General features: G+C 46.6%; 1 protein-coding gene across 1 annotated transcript in view; it reads left to right on the top strand.

The window, feature by feature from the left end:
• LOC138274069 (pre-mRNA-processing factor 40 homolog A-like) overlaps nucleotides 1-19,126 on the top strand; it is a gene marked incomplete at its 3' end in the record, with an annotated part of 550,808 nt that overhangs the window by 34,151 nt on the left and 497,531 nt on the right. Inside the window, exons 8-9 of the mRNA XM_069218962.1 lie at nucleotides 8,389-8,509; nucleotides 15,135-15,159. Of these exons, the coding sequence (XP_069075063.1) occupies nucleotides 8,389-8,509; nucleotides 15,135-15,159 (146 nt within the window). The remainder of the gene's footprint in view (nucleotides 1-8,388; nucleotides 8,510-15,134; nucleotides 15,160-19,126) is intronic.

The following is a 19,126-nucleotide window of genomic DNA, read 5'->3' as shown; positions in this document are numbered from 1 at the left end:
GGTGCCCCCTGAAACTTAACCAACTATCTGTGTAGGCTGACTAGTTCCAGCAGCCTGCCACACTAGAGACATGTTGCTGTCCCCATGGGGAGAGTGCCTTTGTCACTCTGAGGCCAGTAACAAAGCCTGCACTGGGTGAAGATGCTAACACCTCCCCCAGGCAGGAGCTGTGACACCTGGCGGTGAGCCTCAAAGGCTCACCCCTTTGTCACAGCCCAGCAGGGCACTCCAGCTTAGTGGAGTTGCCCGCCCCCTCCGGCCACGGCCCCCACTTTTGGCGGCAAGGCTGGAGGGAACAAAGGAAGCAACAAGGAGGAGTCACTGGCCAGTCAGGACAGCCCCTAAGGTGTCCTGAGCTGAGGTGCCTCTAACTTTTAGAAATCCTCCATCTTGCAGATGGAGGATTCCCCCAATAGGGTTAGGATTGTGACCCCCTCCCCTTGGGAGGAGGCACAAAGAGGGTGTACCCACCCTCAGGGCTAGTAGCCATTGGCTACTAACCCCCCAGACCTAAACACGCCCTTAAATTTAGTATTTAAGGGCTACCCTGAACCCTAGAAAATTAGATTCCTGCAACTACAAGAAGGACTGCCTAGCTGAAAACCCCTGCAGAGGAAGACCAGAAGACAACAACTGCCTTGGCTCCAGAAACTCACCGGCCTGTCTCCTGCCTTCCAAAGAACTCTGCTCCAGCGACGCCTTCCAAGGGACCAGCGACCTCTGACTCCTCTGAGGACTGCCCTGCTTCGAAAAAGACAAGAAACTCCCGAGGACAGCGGACCTGCTCCAAAAAGACTGCAACTTTGTTTCAAGGAGCAGCTTTAAAGACCCCTGCAACTCCCCGCAAGAAGCGTGAGACTTGCAACACTGCACCCGGCGACCCCGACTCGGCTGGTGGAGAACCAACACCTCAGGGAGGACCCCCGGACTACTCTCCGACTGTGAGTACCAAAACCTGTCCCCCCTGAGCCCCCACAGCGCCGCCTGCAGAGGGAATCCCGAGGCTTCCCCTGACCGCGACTCTCTGAAACCTAAGTCCCGACGCCTGGAAAAGACCCTGCACCCGCAGCCCCCAGGACCTGAAGGACCGGACTTTCACTGTAGAAGTGACCCCCAGGAGTCCCTCTCCCTTGCCCAAGTGGAGGTTTCCCCGAGGAAGCCCCCCCTTGCCTGCCTGCAGCGCTGAAGAGATCCGTTGATCTCTCATAGACTAACATTGCAAACCCGACGCTTGTTTCTACACTGCACCCGGCCGCCCCCGCGCTGTTGAGGGTGAAATTTCTGTGTGGGCTTGTGTCCCCCCCGGTGCCCTACAAAACCCCCCTGGTCTGCCCTCCGAAGACGCGGGTACTTACCTGCAAGCAGACCGGAACCGGGGCACCCCCTTCTCTCCATTCTAGCCTATGCGTTTTGGGCACCACTTTGAACTCTGCACCTGACCGGCCCTGAGCTGCTGGTGTGGTAACTTTGGGGTTGCTCTGAACCCCCAACGGTGGGCTACCTTGGACCAAGAACTGAACCCTGTAAGTGTCTTACTTACCTGGTAAAACTAACAAAAACTTACCTCCCCCAGGAACTGTGAAAATTGCACTAAGTGTCCACTTTTAAAGTAGCTATTTGTGAATAACTTGAAAAGTATACATGCAATTGAAATGATTCAAAGTTCCTAATGTACTTACCTGCAATACCTTTTAAACAAGATATTACATGTTAAATTTGAACCTGTGGTTCTTAAAATAAACTAAGAAAATATATTTTTCTATACAAAACCTATTGGCTGGATTTGTCTCTGAGTGTGTGTACCTCATTTATTGTCTATGTGTATGTACAACAAATGCTTAACACTACTCCTTGGATAAGCCTACTGCTCGACCACACTACCACAAAATAGAGCATTAGTATTATCTATTTTTACCACTATTTTACCTCTAAGGGGAACCCTTGGACTCTGTGCATGCTATTCCTTACTTTGAAATAGCACATACAGAGCCAACTTCCTACATTGGTGGATCAGCGGTGGGGTACAAGACTTTGCATTTGCTGGACTACTCAGCCAATACCTGATCACACGACAAATCCCAAAATTGTCATTAGAAATTGATTTTTGCAATTTGAAAAGTTTTCTAAATTCTTAAAAGACCTGCTAGGGCCTTGTGTTAGATCCTGTTTAGCATTTCTTTTAGAGTTTAAAAGTTTGTAAAAGTTTGAATTAGATTCTAGAACCAGTTGTAGATTCTTAAAAAGTATTCCAACTTTTAGAAGCAAAATGTCTAGCACAGATGTGACTGTGGTGGAACTCGACACCACACCTTACCTCCATCTTAAGATGAGGGAGCTAAGGTCACTCTGTAAAATAAAGAAAATAACAATGGGCCCCAAACCTACCAAAATACAGCTCCAGGAGCTTTTGGCAGAGTTTGAAAAGGCCAACCCCTCTGAGGGTGGCAACTCAGAGGAAGAGGATAGTGACTTGGAGGAAAATTCCCCCCTACCAGTCCTATCTAGGGAGAACAGGGTCTCTCAAACCCTGACTCCAAAAATAATAGTCAGAGATGCTGGTTCCCTCATAGGAGAGACCAACACCTCTGAAATCACTGAGGATAACTCCAGTGAAGAGGACATCCAGTTAGCCAGGATGGCCAAAAGATTGGCTTGGGAAAGACAAGAGATGGGCCTAGGACCCATCAATGGTGGCAGCAACATAAATAGGGTCAGAGATTCTCCTGACATGTTGAAAATCCCCAAAGGGATTGTAACTAAATATGAAGATGGTGATGACATCACCAAATGGTTCACAGCTTTTGAGAGGGCTTGTGTAACCAGAAAAGTGAACAAATCTCACTGGGGTGCTCTCCTTTGGGAAATGTTCACAGGAAAGTGTAGGGATAGACTCCTCACACTCTCTGGAAAAGATGCAGAATCTTATGACCTCATGAAGGGTACCCTGATTGAGGGCTTTGGATTCTCCACTGAGGAGTATAGAATTAGATTCAGGGGGGCTCAAAAATCCTCGAGCCAGACCTGGGTTGATTATGTTGACTACTCAGTGAAAACACTGGATGGTTGGGTAACTGGAAATGAAGTGTATGACTATGTTGGGCTTTATAATTTGTTTATGAAAGAACACATTTTAAGTAACTGCTTCAATGAAAAGTTGCATCAGTATCTGGTAGACCTAGGTCCAATTTCTCCCCAAGAATTGGGAAAGAAGGCAGACCACTGGGTCAAGACTAGGGTAACCAAAACTTCCACTGGGGGTGACCAAAAGAAAGGGGTTACAAAGCCTCCCCAGGAGAAAGTGGGTGACACTAGAAACAAAGAAAAAGAGTCCCCTGTAGGCCCCCAAAAACCAGACCAAGTGGGTGGGCCCAGAGACACAACCCAAAACAAAGGTGGGTACCAGGGTAAAAGCTGGGATGCCACTAAGGCATGGTGCCATAACTGTAAACAGACAGGGCACCACACCAAGGACACTTCTTGTCCCAAAAACAAACCCCCTAGCAAAATCCCAGGGGTGACCAGTGTAGCCATTGGGGATGACTCCTCAGATGAGGAGGTCTTCATAGCCTTCAACTGGAAAAAGGGCCCAACAGGTGAGTTGGAGATTCCAGAGGGAAGTAGACACTTCCACCACCTACAGGTGAATGGAATCCCAGCCACTGCCCTGAGAGACACTTGTGCCAGTCACACTATTGTGCATGACAGGCTGGTGCTCTCAAACCAGTACATCCCAGGTGAGATGGCCAGAGTAAGAGTTAGCCCAGACAGGGTCACTAATAGGCCTGTGGCTCTTGTGCCCATAGAAGTGGGTGGAACTTTTAGCTGGAGAAGGGTGGTAGTCAGTACAGACCTCCCCCTTGATTGTCTCCTTGGAAATGACTACCCAGAGGTTAGTCAGAGCCTAAGAGAAGAACTGGTCCAGGGCCAGTCCTCTCCCAAGGATTCTGGAGTGCCTGCCTCTGCAGTAAATAGGCCCCAGAAGAAAAAGAAAAGGAAACAGAGTAGGAAAGGTGGACAACCTTTAGCCAAGGTTCCAGCAAGCCAAGGAGATTCTGCTCCAGTAGGGGAGAACTCCAAAAATGGCTCTGATAAAGTCCAACCTGACCCACAAGAAGTCCTGGCTAGTCAGGCAACTGTTAAGCCTGAGTGGGTGGCTCCTCAGCTAACAGAAGAAAGAGTGGAAGAAGGGTGTTTACTACAAGATGTGGTAACCCCCCACTCTAATACAGCAGACAGGCACCCTGAACCCAAAGAAGCCTGTAACTTAGCCCCTTCCCTTGTAGGTGAAGAGCTAAAGGTGTGGTTCTGGGCACTGACAGCTGTCAGTGGCCTCTGCTGGGTGTTAGCCTTTATGGCTGCACTATCCTTGGCATGGTGGTCTGACCCCATGCCAAATAACAAGTTAGGCCCTCTGACCCTGTTGGTCATGGTGGGGTTACTCCAGCTCTGGGTAACCTCTTTGGGTAAGCTAGGGGTGACCCTGGCTAAGATAGGATTAGCAGAGGTGAATACCTCTGACCTCAAAATAGAGAGAATGGGTAAAGACATATAAAGCACAGACAAGAGGCAGTTCAGACTAGGTCCTATCACTGTGGAAGTGGGTCAGTTCCCCAGAGGGAATGACCTGAACAGGAGGATGTAAGGCAGAGTAGGCCCTGCAACAAACCAGACATTTCCTCTACTCTTCCTCGCCTGACAGACTAGGAAGACTCTTCCAGCTTTGGCTGAGTCTCCTGGCCTGTGGGCTGGGGGGGGCTTGTGTAAAGAAATGGCTCCCTGTTACAGTTACCCCCCACTTTTTGCCTGGTACTGATGCTGACTTGACTGAGAAGTGTGCTGGGACCCTGCTAACCAGGCCCCAGCACCAGTGTTCTTTCACCTAAAATGTACCATTGTTTCCACAATTGGCACACCCTGGCATCCAGATAAGTCCCTTGTAACTGGTACCTCTGGTACCAAGGGCCCTGATGCCAGGGAAGGTCTCTAAGGGCTGCAGCATGTATTATGCCACCCTAGAGACCCCTCACTCAGCACAGACCCACTGCTTACCAGCTTGTGTGTGCTAGTGAGAACAAAATGAGTAAGTCGACATGGCACTCCCCTCAGGGTGCCATGCCAGCCTCTCACTGCCTATGCAGGATAGGTAAGACACCCCTCTAGCAGGCCTTACAGCCCTAAGGCAGGGTGCACTATACCATAGGTGAGGGTACCAGTGCATGAGCACTGTGCCCCTACAGTGTCCAAGCAAAACCTTAGACATTGTAAGTGCAGGGTAGCCATAAGAGTATATGGTCTGGGAGTCTGTTTTACACGAACTCCACAGCACCATAATGGCTGCACTGAAAACTGGGAAGTTTGGTATCAAACTTCTCAGCACAATAAATGCACACTGATGCCAGTGTACATTTTATTGTAAAATACACCACAGAGGGCACCTTAGAGGTGCCCCCTGAAACTTAACCAACTATCTGTGTAGGCTGACTAGTTCCAGCAGCCTGCCACACTAGAGACATGTTGCTGTCCCCATGGGGAGAGTGCCTTTGTCACTCTGAGGCCAGTAACAAAGCCTGCACTGGGTGGAGATGCTAACACCTCCCCCAGGCAGGAGCTGTGACACCTGGCGGTGAGCCTCAAAGGCTCACCCCTTTGTCACAGCCCAGCAGGGCACTCCAGCTTAGTGGAGTTGCCCGCCCCCTCCGGCCACGGCCCCCACTTTTGGCGGCAAGGCTGGAGGGAACAAAGGAAGCAACAAGGAGGAGTCACTGGCCAGTCAGGACAGGCCCTAAGGTGTCCTGAGCTGAGGTGCCTCTAACTTTTAGAAATCCTCCATCTTGCAGATGGAGGATTCCCCCAATAGGGTTAGGATTGTGACCCCCTCCCCTTGGGAGGAGGCACAAAGAGGGTGTACCCACCCTCAGGGCTAGTAGCCATTGGCTACTAACCCCCCAGACCTAAACACGCCCTTAAATTTAGTATTTAAGGGCTACCCTGAACCCTAGAAAATTAGATTCCTGCAACTACAAGAAGAAGGACTGCCTAGCTGAAAAACCCTGCAGAGGAAGACCAGAAGACAACAACTGCCTTGGCTCCAGAAACTCACCGGCCTGTCTCCTGCCTTCCAAAGAACTCTGCTCCAGCGACGCCTTCCAAGGGACCAGCGACCTCTGACTCCTCTGAGGACTGCCCTGCTTCGAAAAAGACAAGAAACTCCCGAGGACAGCGGACCTGCTCCAAAAAGACTGCAACTTTGTTTCAAGGAGCAGCTTTAAAGACCCCTGCAACTCCCCGCAAGAAGCGTGAGACTTGCAACACTGCACCCGGCGCCCCGACTCGGCTGGTGGAGAACCAACACCTCAGGGAGGACCCCCGGACTACTCTCCGACTGTGAGTACCAAAACCTGTCCCCCCTGAGCCCCCCACAGCGCCGCCTGCAGAGGGAATCCCGAGGCTTCCCCTGACCGCGACTCTCTGAAACCTAAGTCCCGACGCCTGGAAAAGACCCTGCACCCGCAGCCCCCAGGACCTGAAGGACCGGACTTTCACTGGAGAAGTGACCCCCAGGAGTCCCTCTCCCTTGCCCAAGTGGAGGTTTCCCCGAGGAAGCCCCCCCTTGCCTGCCTGCAGCGCTGAAGAGATCCGTTGATCTCTCATAGACTAACATTGCAAACCCGACGCTTGTTTCTACACTGCACCCGGCCGCCCCCGCGCTGTTGAGGGTGAAATTTCTGTGTGGGCTTGTGTCCCCCCCGGTGCCCTACAAAACCCCCCTGGTCTGCCCTCCGAAGACGCGGGTACTTACCTGCAAGCAGACCGGAACCGGGGCACCCCCTTCTCTCCATTCTAGCCTATGCGTTTTGGGCACCACTTTGAACTCTGCACCTGACCGGCCCCGAGCTGCTGGTGTGGTAACTTTGGGGTTGCTCTGAACCCCCAACGGTGGGCTACCTTGGACCAAGAACTGAACCCTGTAAGTGTCTTACTTACCTGGTAAAACTAACAAAAACTTACCTCCCCCAGGAACTGTGAAAATTGCACTGTGTCCACTTTTAAAGTAGCTATTTGTGAATAACTTGAAAAGTATACATGCAATTGAAATAATTCAAAGTTCCTAATGTACTTACCTGCAATACCTTTTAAACAAGATATTACATGTTAAATTTGAACCTGTGGTTCTTAAAATAAACTAAGAAAAGATATTTTTCTATATAAAAACCTATTGGCTGGATTTGTCTCTGAGTGTGTGTACCTCATTTATTGTCTATGTGTATGTACAACAAATGCTTAACACTACTCCTTGGATAAGCCTACTGCTCGACCACACTACCACAAAATAGAGCATTAGTATTATCTATTTTTACCACTATTTTACCTCTAAGGGGAACCCTTGGACTCTGTGCATGCTATTCCTTACTTTGAAATAGCACATACAGAGCCAACTTCCTACACTCAGTAACACATTTGCGCTTACTCTTCCAGTCCTACAGGGAATACCTATAGTACTGCAAGTCCAGCACTGACCATACCATGTTAAGAGTACACAAAAAGAGTATATCATGCAGAAACTTAACATGAATTTGTAATTCCCCCGACCAAAAAACAAAATTGCATTGATGATCATTATGCCATCCTAATGTACATAGATAGAACTTTATCATTATTTGCCTGTTACACTTAGTTTTTGGTTTGGAGGTTGCTCAGAGAGTAGCCTGGAATGCCTCAGTTGCAAGGGTTATTGTTTCTTTTTCCCCAGCACTGCTACCCCTTGCAACATTAGTCTCCCCAGAGACCTGGTTACTTTGTAGTATTTTATGAACATGTGCCCTTAATATATCTGTATTGCAACTTTGTGGGCTCACCTGAACATAGTTTGAATCTTTGAGGCTCTTTGTGATTCTAGGATTCATGTACAGTTCACCTAAGAAGATCAGAAGCATTTATTTGCTTAATGTAATGGGCTTCCTGACATTTTCTTTTTCTTTCTACTGTGGAATTTACTTAACAGGGCCAGAGCCAGGCAGAATGGAGTTTAGCTGGCATAGAAGCTGGATTAAGTTATCTTTATTGAGACTTGTTCTTATCCCAAGCTTTTAAACATTCCCTTAACATACTTCCTTTTGTCTGAAGGACCTGTTAAGAGTTGTCATCCTCACAAAGAAAGTGTGTGCCCCATGTGCTTGCAAGGTGTTAGACTGTGCAAACCTTTAACATTGTGAAACAGTTTCAAAGTTTCTACATCTCTTGATGGGCTGTAGGGTACACAGAGTCCTGGTCTAGCACTAGATGTTTTACCCATTTTGGGCCTATTTTCTTCCTGTTTGGATTCACTTTATCATTTAATTTTAAGAACATGGATACTTTTTAATGAATTGTTTTTTTCTTTAAATTTAGCAATTGTTATCAAAATGTCCCTGGAAAGAATTCAAGTCTGATTCTGGGAAGTCTTATTATTACAACTCTCAGACAAAAGAATCCCGTTGGGCAAAACCAAAAGAACTTGAAGACCTGGAAGGTAAATATTGTTGGTTCAGATAGAAGTGGGAGATAAAACGATACATTGCCGTGCACCCTTTTTTTTTTTAATGCACTTCTGAAGGTATATTTGATTCTTCACTAATCTCCTGTCTCATACTTACCTTTTGGAATGGAACTTTGATTCTTTGATCCTCTTGGCTGATGAATAAACACTGGCACTCATTTAATGCTTCATGAAAGACTGTTTACATAGGTAAAATGAGGCAAGGGTGCAATTAATCCAGGTAAGGTGCCAAATGGGCAGAGAAATGACTGTTAGAAATGCTTCTGCCTATCTATTTATTTATTTATTTGTTTGGGGGGGGGAGGGGGGGAGCGACTGACCTGCTGGTGATCTTGAACACTAACATAGGGACATTGCTATCCAGTGCTCAGAACCCTAAAGCATTTTGAAACCTGATTGGCACATTTAACTTTCCTAGATAGCCATATTATAGGGTGAAGAAGACCACCCATGACATGGAGATTTAAATGCCACTTGTGAACTGCATAAATACACAAAATAATTACCTGGAGAATATTTCTACACAGTATTTTGCTTACAAAATAGCAGTAAAGAATATATCTGCTTTCCTCGTCAAATGCAATGCATAGCTAATCAATAATAGATTGTATAATATGTGAGGTGTTCCATTTGTGTGTGTGTGTGTGTGTGTGATTGAGATATATATATATAATAATGTCAAGTACAATTACCTAATGATCACTCAAAGAAAATCTGTTATACAGGGTCAAAGAAATGAAATAAATCCCACTTTACCATAGTAACATTCATATTATAACAAAGTCCAATGTGAGGTGCCACAGGATCTCCCAATGAAACAGTCCTCCTTAAAATTCAAAGAAGATCACTTTAAGGCAAGGGATTTGTAACTCCTTGTGATTAAAAAAAAAAAAAAAATAATAATAATGTGGTGATCGCTGTGTCAACGTTTCCGTCCCCACTCGCCAGAAAAGTACACGAGAACATAGTCAGGACAAAGTCTGAAATTTTGTTATAAACATATAGACTCTTCTCAAGTAATGAAACCATGAGTATTCAAAGGGTTGTAGTAAGTTTTAAGCAGGTCAATAGATCAAAACAATGTAACTCACAATGTATGAGCACAGTTGTTTTATATTGAATCAGAAAAAACTAGCCAACTTAAGACTCATTCGATAGAATACTCTTCTGTGTCAATAGAAAAACGTGAGAGGTGCAGGCATCACGTGGCTCTTGTGGACCTGGCTTTAGACATACTCTGTTGTAGCCTAGTTGCTGCATCTTGAACTCTGTTGCACAGACCTGTCAAAATCACCCTTTTGACTGATAAAAAAATTCTGATTTCAAATGTTAAATAAGTCACTCCCAGACTTGCCTTGCTGCCCACAAGGTAGGATGTGGATCATGTGACATTAGGAGTGGCATGTTCCCAGTGACTAGACCGAAAACTAAGTTGTCACTGGTCAAGCTATAACTTGTACTTTGAACAATAGCGTCTGCCAACTCCGTTCCTTACAGAGGTGTGAAATTTCTCCTAGGAAACATAAAGTAGGCAGGATCACAGGAATTACACGCTTCGCAGCTTTTTTTTTTTTTTGCGTATTTATGGATTTGCCACATTAGCAATCATCTTCTACATAATCTGCAGATTTTAACAAAAAATTCAGTTTCTCATTCAAATGGATTACATTTATTATTATTATTTTTTATTTATTTTTAAGTAGACATGAGTTTGCATGTGGTGGAAGACCCTCCCCAAAGGTTAAGTGGTTATCTTTATCTAGCTTATTTAAGTATTTGGTCGCTAAACTAGTACTGATGAGGGGAAATCTTTTTGCCAAGACATTACCATGTTTAAAAGTTACAAAATAGTGAAGTAATACTATCCATAAATGTGTCGCACTATGCAATGTAATTTTTCAACCCTGCCATATAATTTGGTGCTTCTCTGCTGCATAATCCCAGTGGTCCTGATAATAGATAACTGATTGATTGTTCGACTTGACTGGGCATAGAAGGGCCCTCTGAGCTGAACAGAAGACAGAATTTTCCTCCAGACCTTTAGATAAACCTATCGGAAAATGTATTTAAAGTGCAGCTGTAGGAAGTTGGCTCTGTATGTGCTATTTCAAAGTAAGGAATAGCATGCACAGAGTCCAAGGGTTCCCCTTAGAGGTAAAATAGTGGTAAAAATAGATAATACTAATGCTCTATTTTGTGGTAGTGTGGTCGAGCAGTAGGCTTATCCAAGGAGTAGTGTTAAGCATTTGTTGTACATACACATAGACAATAAATGAGGTACACACACTTAGAGACAAATCCAGCCAATAGGTTTTGTTATAGAAAAATATATTTTCTTAGTTTATTTTAAGAACCACAGGTTCAAATTTAACATGTAATATCTTGTTTGAAAGGTATTGCAGGTAAGTACATTAGGAACTTTGAATCATTTCAATTGCATGTATACTTTTCAAGTTATTCACAAATAGCTGTTTTAAAAGTGGACACTTAGTGCAATTTTCACAGTTCCTGGGGGAGGTAAGTTTTTGTTAGTTTTACCAGGTAAGTAAGACACTTACAGGGTTCAGTTCTTGGTCCAAGGTAGCCCACCGTTAGGGGTTCAGAGCAACCCCAAAGTTACCACACCAGCAGCTCAGGGCCGGTCAGGTGCAGAGTTCAAAGTGGTGCCCAAAACGCATAGGCTAGAATGGAGAGAAGGGGGTGCCCCGGTTCCGGTCTGCTTGCAGGTAAGTACCCGCGTCTTCGGAGGGCAGACCAGGGGGGTTTTGTAGGGCACCGGGGGGGACACAAGCCCACACAGAAATTTCACCCTCAGCAGCGCGGGGCGGCCGGGTGCAGTGTAGAAACAAGCGTCGGGTTTTCAATGTTAGTCTATGAGAGATCAAGGGATCTCTTCAGCGCTGCAGGCAGGCAAGGGGGGGCTTCCTCTGGGAAACCTCCACTTGGGCAAGGGAGAGGGACTCCTGGGGGTCACTTCTGCAGTGAAAGTCCGGTCCTTCAGGTCCTGGGGGCTGCGGGTGCAGGGTCTTTTCCAGGCGTCGGGACTTAGGTTTCAGAGAGTCGCGGTCAGGGGAAGCCTCGGGATTCCCTCTGCAGGCGGCGCTGTGGGGGCTCAGGGGGGACAGGTTTTGGTACTCACAGTCGTAGAGTAGTCCGGGGGTCCTCCATGAGGTGTTGGTTCTCCACCAGCCGAGTCGGGGTCGCCGGGTGCAGTGTTGCAAGTCTCACGCTTCTTGCGGGGAGTTGCAGGGTTCTTTAAAGCTGCTTCTTGAGACAAAGTTGCAGTCTTTTTGGAGCAGGTCCGCTGTCCTCGGGAGTTTCTTGTCGTCGTCGAAGCGGGGCAGTCCTCAGAGGATTCAGAGGTCGCTGGTCCCTTTGGAAGGCGTCGCTGGAGCAGAGTTCTTTGGAAGGCAGGAGACAGGCCGGTGAGTTTCTGGAGCCAAGGCAGTTGTTGTCTTCTGGTCTTCCTCTGCAGGGGTTTTCAGCTGGGCAGTCCTTCTTCTTGTTGTTGCAGGAATCTAATTTTCTAGGGTTCAGGGTAGCCCTTAAATACTAAATTTAAGGGCGTGTTTAGGTCTGGGGGGTTAGTAGCCAATGGCTACTAGCCCTGAGGGTGGGTACACCCTCTTTGTGCCTCCTCCCAAGGGGAGGGGGTCACAATCCTAACCCTATTGGGGGAATCCTCCATCTGCAAGATGGAGGATTTCTAAAAGTTAGAGGCACCTCAGCTCAGGACACCTTAGGGGCTGTCCTGACTGGCCAGTGACTCCTCCTTGTTGCTTCCTTTGTTCCCTCCAGCCTTGCCGCCAAAAGTGGGGGCCGTGGCCGGAGGGGGCGGGCAACTCCACTAAGCTGGAGTGCCCTGCTGGGCTGTGACAAAGGGGTGAGCCTTTGAGGCTCACCGCCAGATGTTACAGCTCCTGCCTGGGGGAGGTGTTAGCATCTCCACCCAGTGCAGGCTTTGTTACTGGCCTCAGAGTGACAAAGGCACTCTCCCCATGGGGCCAGCAACATGTCTCTAGTGTGGCAGGCTGCTGGAACTAGTCAGCCTACACAGACAGTCGGTTAAGTTTCAGGGGGCACCTCTAAGGTGCCCTCTGTGGTGTATTTTACAATAAAGTGTACACTGGCATCAGTGTGCATTTATTGTGCTGAGAAGTTTGATACCAAACTTCCCAGTTTTCAGTGTAGCCATTATGGTGCTGTGGAGTTCGTGTAAAACAGACTCCCAGACCATATACTCTTATGGCTACCCTGCACTTACAATGTCTAAGGTTTTGCTTAGACACTGTAGGGGTACAGTGCTCATGCACTGGTACCCTCACCTATGGTATAGTGCACCCTGCCTTAGGGCTGTAAGGCCTGCTAGAGGGGTGTCTTACCTATACTGCATAGGCAGTGAGAGGCTGGCATGGCCCCCTGAGGGGAGTGCCATGTCGACTTACTCGTTTTGTCCTCACTAGCACACACAAGCTGGCAAGCAGTGTGTCTGTGCTGAGTGAGAGGTCTCCAGGGTGGCATAAGACATGCTGCAGCCCTTAGAGACCTTCCTTGGCATCAGGGCCCTTGGTACTAGAAGTACCAGTTACAAGGGACTTATCTGGATGCCAGGGTCTGCCAATTGTGGATACAAAAGTACAGGTTAGGGAAAGAACACTGGTGCTGGGGCCTGGTTAGCAGGCCTCAGCACACTTTCAATTGTAAACATAGCATCAGCAAAGGCAAAAAGTCAGGGGGCAACCATGCCAAGGAGGCATTTCCTTACAGCAGCTCCTCAGCTTCTGACTTAATTTTAGCTTTGTCCCGGACAAGAGTCCAAGCTCCAAAAAATGACACTCTTATTGTACTTTAGGACTGGATGTGCCTTTATTTTATTATTATTATTTTTTTAATCTCACAGCTTGATTTTGAGAGTAATGGGACACCCATTGCGTATTACCTATTTTAATCATGGCTGCTGCCCTCTAATCAGCTGATGTGGCAACCAGCATTGGTTGCAGCGTTATTAGTCAGGCATAGGCACACCATCCTTTTTTAGGTTTTCACCTGTGAAGAGACTGCTTTTCAAATCTCCCTTGTAAAAAGGTCTGTTCATTACCTGTAACTGAGCCCCTCGGCCTTCTGAGGTCTGGTACATGGTATAAAAAAGATGCCTATAGAGTATTTGGCTTTGTGTGGTAAATGGATTGTGTGCTGCAATCCCTTGGACTTGTGGGTGTGTTGTGCAAGAAGGTGGTTGACTTTTTTCCTATGTTGGCTGTGGATCACCAGTGTACCTCCCGAAACTCTTGTACCCAGTGGGTACTGGAGGCAGTCTTTTAGCTTCTGAGCATGCTTTACCTTCTAGATCAGTGGTTCCCAACCTTTTTTCCGTGGACCCTTGGGGCTCCACATATGTCTTTCATTCGTGAGTGGAACAATCAGCCCGACTTCATCCCCCAGGTATCTGATCCTGCCCTGTAAAAGTGTGATCCTCATTACCTCTAATCTGACTTGCTTTATAACAAAGGGAGTTGCTCCATATGAAACTAGGTGGTATTTTCTGGGGCTTCAACATAAGGACTATTTGCCTTTCGTTTCAAATAAGAGGAAATTAGTAGCACAGTTAATTTTGGGCAGGGAAACACGTAGTTCCCACGAAAGATAACTGGTTCTACTTCCCCTGGCACACGTTAGCCAGGAAATAAAATGTCAGTGCAATACAAAAGAAAGCCAGACGGGAAGGTCTCGTTAGTCTTCATTGTTTTAAGCGTTTGCCTATAGAATATTGGGAGCACTCATGCTGGTGTGGTTTGCCAGTAGTGCACATAGTGTGTGAAGAAATGAGCCAAATATGTATAAATGGCATTGACAGTTTTTCTTGGATAAAACTCATAAAAGAAAGTCCTGGGGGAACGCTGAAATCTGGTGTCTTGATTGTGAGTTGGGTATGAGGCGTGATGGTGTTTGGCGGCTGTTTGATAATTGTTTTGCCCTTGGACTATTTGATTGTATCTTTTTGTCTTGCATCTTAATAGAGACACTTTAACCCTGAAATCTGGTTAGCTCAGTGTTTTAGGATGTCTTTTCTGAACTTTTCCATGAGTTTATGGGTCTCCCCAACGCCTTTAGTGATGGCTTTGCTGACCTGTCTGACACTTTAATTTTTGACTGCAACATTGATTATTGCGCATTGCTCCTTACTTGGCTGACCATGTCAAGTGTTCTCACTAAAGCGTCCCCCCCCCTCCCCAGTCACCCATAGAGTAGCCTTCCCCCAATTACCCATAGAGTATTCTCTGTTAAAAACAAATACCATACAACTCCGCCCTGATGACATGGTCTGATCAACATGATATTTTGTTCCAGCTTATCCTTTATTTATTGAACCTTCATCAAGACAACTAACTGGGTAATAAAGGTAAAACAGTAATCTAACTGTCCTTCACTATGATGTAAATTTGTCCGTCAGGTTAGATACAGTTCTGCTCAGACATGTTTTTAGGAGTTCTCGCACGTAGACCCTTGACAAGTAATGTTTGTGAAACTGAAGCTTTGTGGTAAAATGTTTGTCTATAGTGAGTGTTTTACTTACATACTGTTTCTTCTTTTTATGCAGCCATGATCAAAGTGGAAGCTACCATGTAAGTTTTTATTTATTTATTATTATTTTTTTTGTACGTTTTTCCAAACAAGACTCTTATTTTTTTTTTTTTTAAATGTACTTCTCTTCCAGATATTCAATTGGAGTGCTTGTTTTGAGGGGTTGCATCTACATTTCTCACCCTACACTCACAGACTCCACTCCTGTGCACTCACACAGGCACACTGCTTACCCTGTGCACTCTCACAGGAACAATGCTTTCCTGGCAGACACCACTCAACCTGCGCTTGTACGGACACAAACCTCCCCATGCACTCATACAAAAAATACTCCATATAATCACACACCACTCACCTTGCTCTTGCATTGGCACACTGCTCGCCTTGCACTCCTGCAGGTCCACCACTTAACCTGCACTCCTGCATGCACACTACTTACCCTACATTCATATAGTTATACTGCTTACCCCATGCCCTTAGACTGGCACACTTCTCGTGCTGCACTTATACATCCTTAACTCACACAAGCTCACTGATTACCCTGCAAAGATACTGGCATACCGCTAACCCTACACCCATGGGAGCAACTTATCCTGCATTCATACATATTCAGCCCTGCTCTCACAGGGTAAATCATTTACTATAAACTAATACACTCACACACTCTCTCTCTATCTATCTATATATATATATATATATATATATATATATATATATATATATATATATATATATATATATATATATATATATATATATATGTGTGTGTGTATATCTATATATATATATATGTGTGTGTGTATGTATGTATATATATATATATATATGTGTGTGTGTGTGTGTGTATGTATATATATATATATATATATTTATTGTAGGAAGTTGGCTCTGTATGTGCTATTTCAAAGTAAGGAATAGCATGCACAGAGTCCAAGGGTTCCCCTTAGAGGTAAAATAGTGGTAAAAATAGATAATACTAATGCTCTATTTTGTGGTAGTGTGGTCGAGCAGTAGGCTTATCCAAGGAGTAGTGTTAAGCATTTGTTGTACATACACATAGACAATAAATGAGGTACACACACTCAGAGACAAATCCAGCCAATAGGTTTTGTATAGAAAAATATCTTTTCTTAGTTTATTTTAAGAACCACAGGTTCAAATTTAACATGTAATATCTTGTTTGAAAAGTATTGCAGGTAAGTACATTAGGAACTTTGAATCATTTCAATTGCATGTATACTTTTCAAGTTATTCACAAATAGCTACTTTAAAAGTGGACACAGTGCAATTTTCACAGTTCCTGGGGGAGGTAAGTTTTTGTTAGTTTTACCAGGTAAGTAAGACACTTACAGGGTTCAGTTCTTGGTCCAAGGTAGCCCACCGTTGGGGGTTCAGAGCAACCCCAAAGTCACCACACCAGCAGCTCAGGGCCGGTCAGGTGCAGAGTCCAAAGTGGTGCCCAAAACGCATAGGCTAGAATGGAGAGAAGGGGGTGCCCCGGTTCCGGTCTGCTTGCAGGTAAGTACCCGCGTCTTAGGAGGGCAGACCAGGGGGGTTTTGTAGGGCACCGGGGGGGACACAAGCCCACACAGAAATTTCACCCTCAGCAGCGCGGGGGCGGCCGGGTGCAGTGTAGAAACAAGCGTCGGGTTTTCAATGTTAGTCTATGAGAGATCAAGGGATCTCTTCAGCGCTGCAGGCAGGCAAGGGGGGGCTTCCTCGGGGAAACCTCCACTTGGGCAAGGGAGAGGGACTCCTGGGGGTCACTTCTGCAGTGAAAGTCCGGTCCTTCAGGTCCTGGGGGCTGTGGGTGCAGGGTCTTTTCCAGGCGTCGGGACTTAGGTTTCAGAGAGTCGCGGTCAGGGGAAGCCTCGGGATTCCCTCTGCAGGCGGCGCTGTGGGGGCTCAGGGGGGACAGGTTTTGGTACTCACAGTCGTAGAGTAGTCCGGGGGTCCTCCCTGAGGTGTTGGTTCTCCACCAGCCGAGTCGGGGTCGCCGGGTGCAGTGTTGCAAGTCTCCCGCTTCTTGCGGGGAGTTGCAGGGTTCTTTAAAGCTGCTTCTTGAGACAAAGTTGCAGTCTTTTTGGAGCCGGTCCGCTGTCCTCGGGAGTTTCTTGTCGTCGTCGAAGCAGGGCAGTCCTCGGAGGATTCAGAGGTCGCTGGTCCCTTTGGAAGGCGTCGCTGGAGCAGAGTTCTTTGGAAGGCAGGAGACAGGCCGGTGAGTTTCTGGAGCCAAGGCAGTTGTTGTCTTCTGGTCTTCCTCTGCAGGGGTTTTCAGCTGGGCAGTCCTTCTTCTTGTTGTTGCAGGAATCTAATTTTCTAGGGTTCAGGGTAGTCCTTAAATACTAAATTTAAGGGCGTGTTTAGGTCTGGGGGGTTAGTAGCCAATGGCTACTAGCCCTGAGGGTGGGTACACCCTCTTCGTGCCTCCTCCCAAGGGGAGGGGGTCACAATCCTAACCCTATTGGGGGAATCCTCCATCTGCAAGATGGAGGATTTCTAAAAGTTAGAGTCACCTCAGCTCAGGACACCTTAGGGGCTGTCCTGACTGGCCAGTGAGTCCTCCTTGTTGCTTTCTTTGTTCCCTCCAGCCTTGCCGCCAAAAGTGGGGGCCGTGGCCGGAGGGGGGCGGGCAACTCCACTAAGCTGGAGTGCCCTGCTGGGCTGTGACAAAGGGGTGAGCCTTTGAGGCTCACCGCCAGGTGTCACAGCTCCTGCCTGGGGGAGGTGTTAGCATCTCCACCCAGTGCAGGCTTTGTTACTGGCCTCAGAGTGACAAAGGCACTCTCCCCATGGGGCCAGCAACATGTCTCTAGTGTGGCAGGCTGCTGGAACTAGTCAGCCTACACAGACAGTCGGTTAAGTTTCAGGGGGCACCTCTAAGGTGCCCTTCAGGGTGTATTTTGCAATAAAATGTACACTGGCATCAGTGTGCATTTATTGTGCTGAGAAGTTTGATACCAAACTTCCCAGTTTTCAGTGTAGCCATTATGGTGCTGTGGAGTTCGTGTAAAACAGACTCCCAGACCATATACTCTGATGGCTACCCTGCACTTAAAATGTCTAAGGTTTTGCTTAGACACTGTAGGGGTACAGTGCTCATGCACTGGTACCCTCACCTATGGTATAGTGCACCCTGCCTTAGGGCTGTAAGGCCTGCTAGAGGGGTGTCTTACCTATACTGCATAGGCAGTGAGAGGCCGGCATGGCACCCTGAGGGGAGTGCCATGTCGACTTACTCGTTTTGTTCTCACTAGCACACACAAGCTGGCAAGCAGGGTGTCTCTGCTGAGTGAGAGGTCTCCAGGGTGGCATAAGACATGCGGCAGCCCTTAGAGACCTTCCTTGGCATCAGGGCCCTTGGTACTAGAAGTACCAGTTACAAGGGACTTATCTGGATGCCAGGGTCTGCCAATTGTGGATACAATGGTACAATGGTACATTTTAGGTGAAAGAACACTGGTGCTGGGACCTGGTTAGCAGGGTCCCAGCACACTTCTCAGTCAAGTCAGTATCAGGCAAAAAGTGGGGGGTAACTGCAACAGGGAGCCATTTCTTTATATATATATATATATATATATATATATATATATATATATATATATATATATATATATATATATGTGTGTATATATATATATATATATGTATATATGTTCAATGGCATGTGTAGCTGCAGATACACATGCTTTGCACATCCCGCCATCTAGTGTTGGGCTCGGAGTGTTACAAGTTGTTTTTCTTCGAAGAAGTCTTTTCGAGTCACGAGATCGAGGGACTCCTCCCCTTTCGGCTCCATTGCGCATGGGCGTTGTAGGAAGTTGGCTCTGTATGTGCTATTTCAAAGTAAGGAATAGCATGCACAGAGTCCAAGGGTTCCCCTTAGAGGTAAGATAGTGGCAAAAAGAGATAATACTAATGCTCTATGTTGTGGTAGTGTGGTCGAGCAGTAGGCTTATCCAAGGAGTAGTGTTAAGCATTTGTTGTATATACACACAGACAATAAAT

Source organism: Pleurodeles waltl, unplaced genomic scaffold, assembly GCF_031143425.1.
Source record: "Pleurodeles waltl isolate 20211129_DDA unplaced genomic scaffold, aPleWal1.hap1.20221129 scaffold_155, whole genome shotgun sequence".
Taxonomy (NCBI): Eukaryota; Metazoa; Chordata; class Amphibia; order Caudata; family Salamandridae; genus Pleurodeles; species Pleurodeles waltl.
Note: the sequence above shows the minus strand (reverse complement) of the source record. Positions and strands in the feature narration are given on the sequence as shown.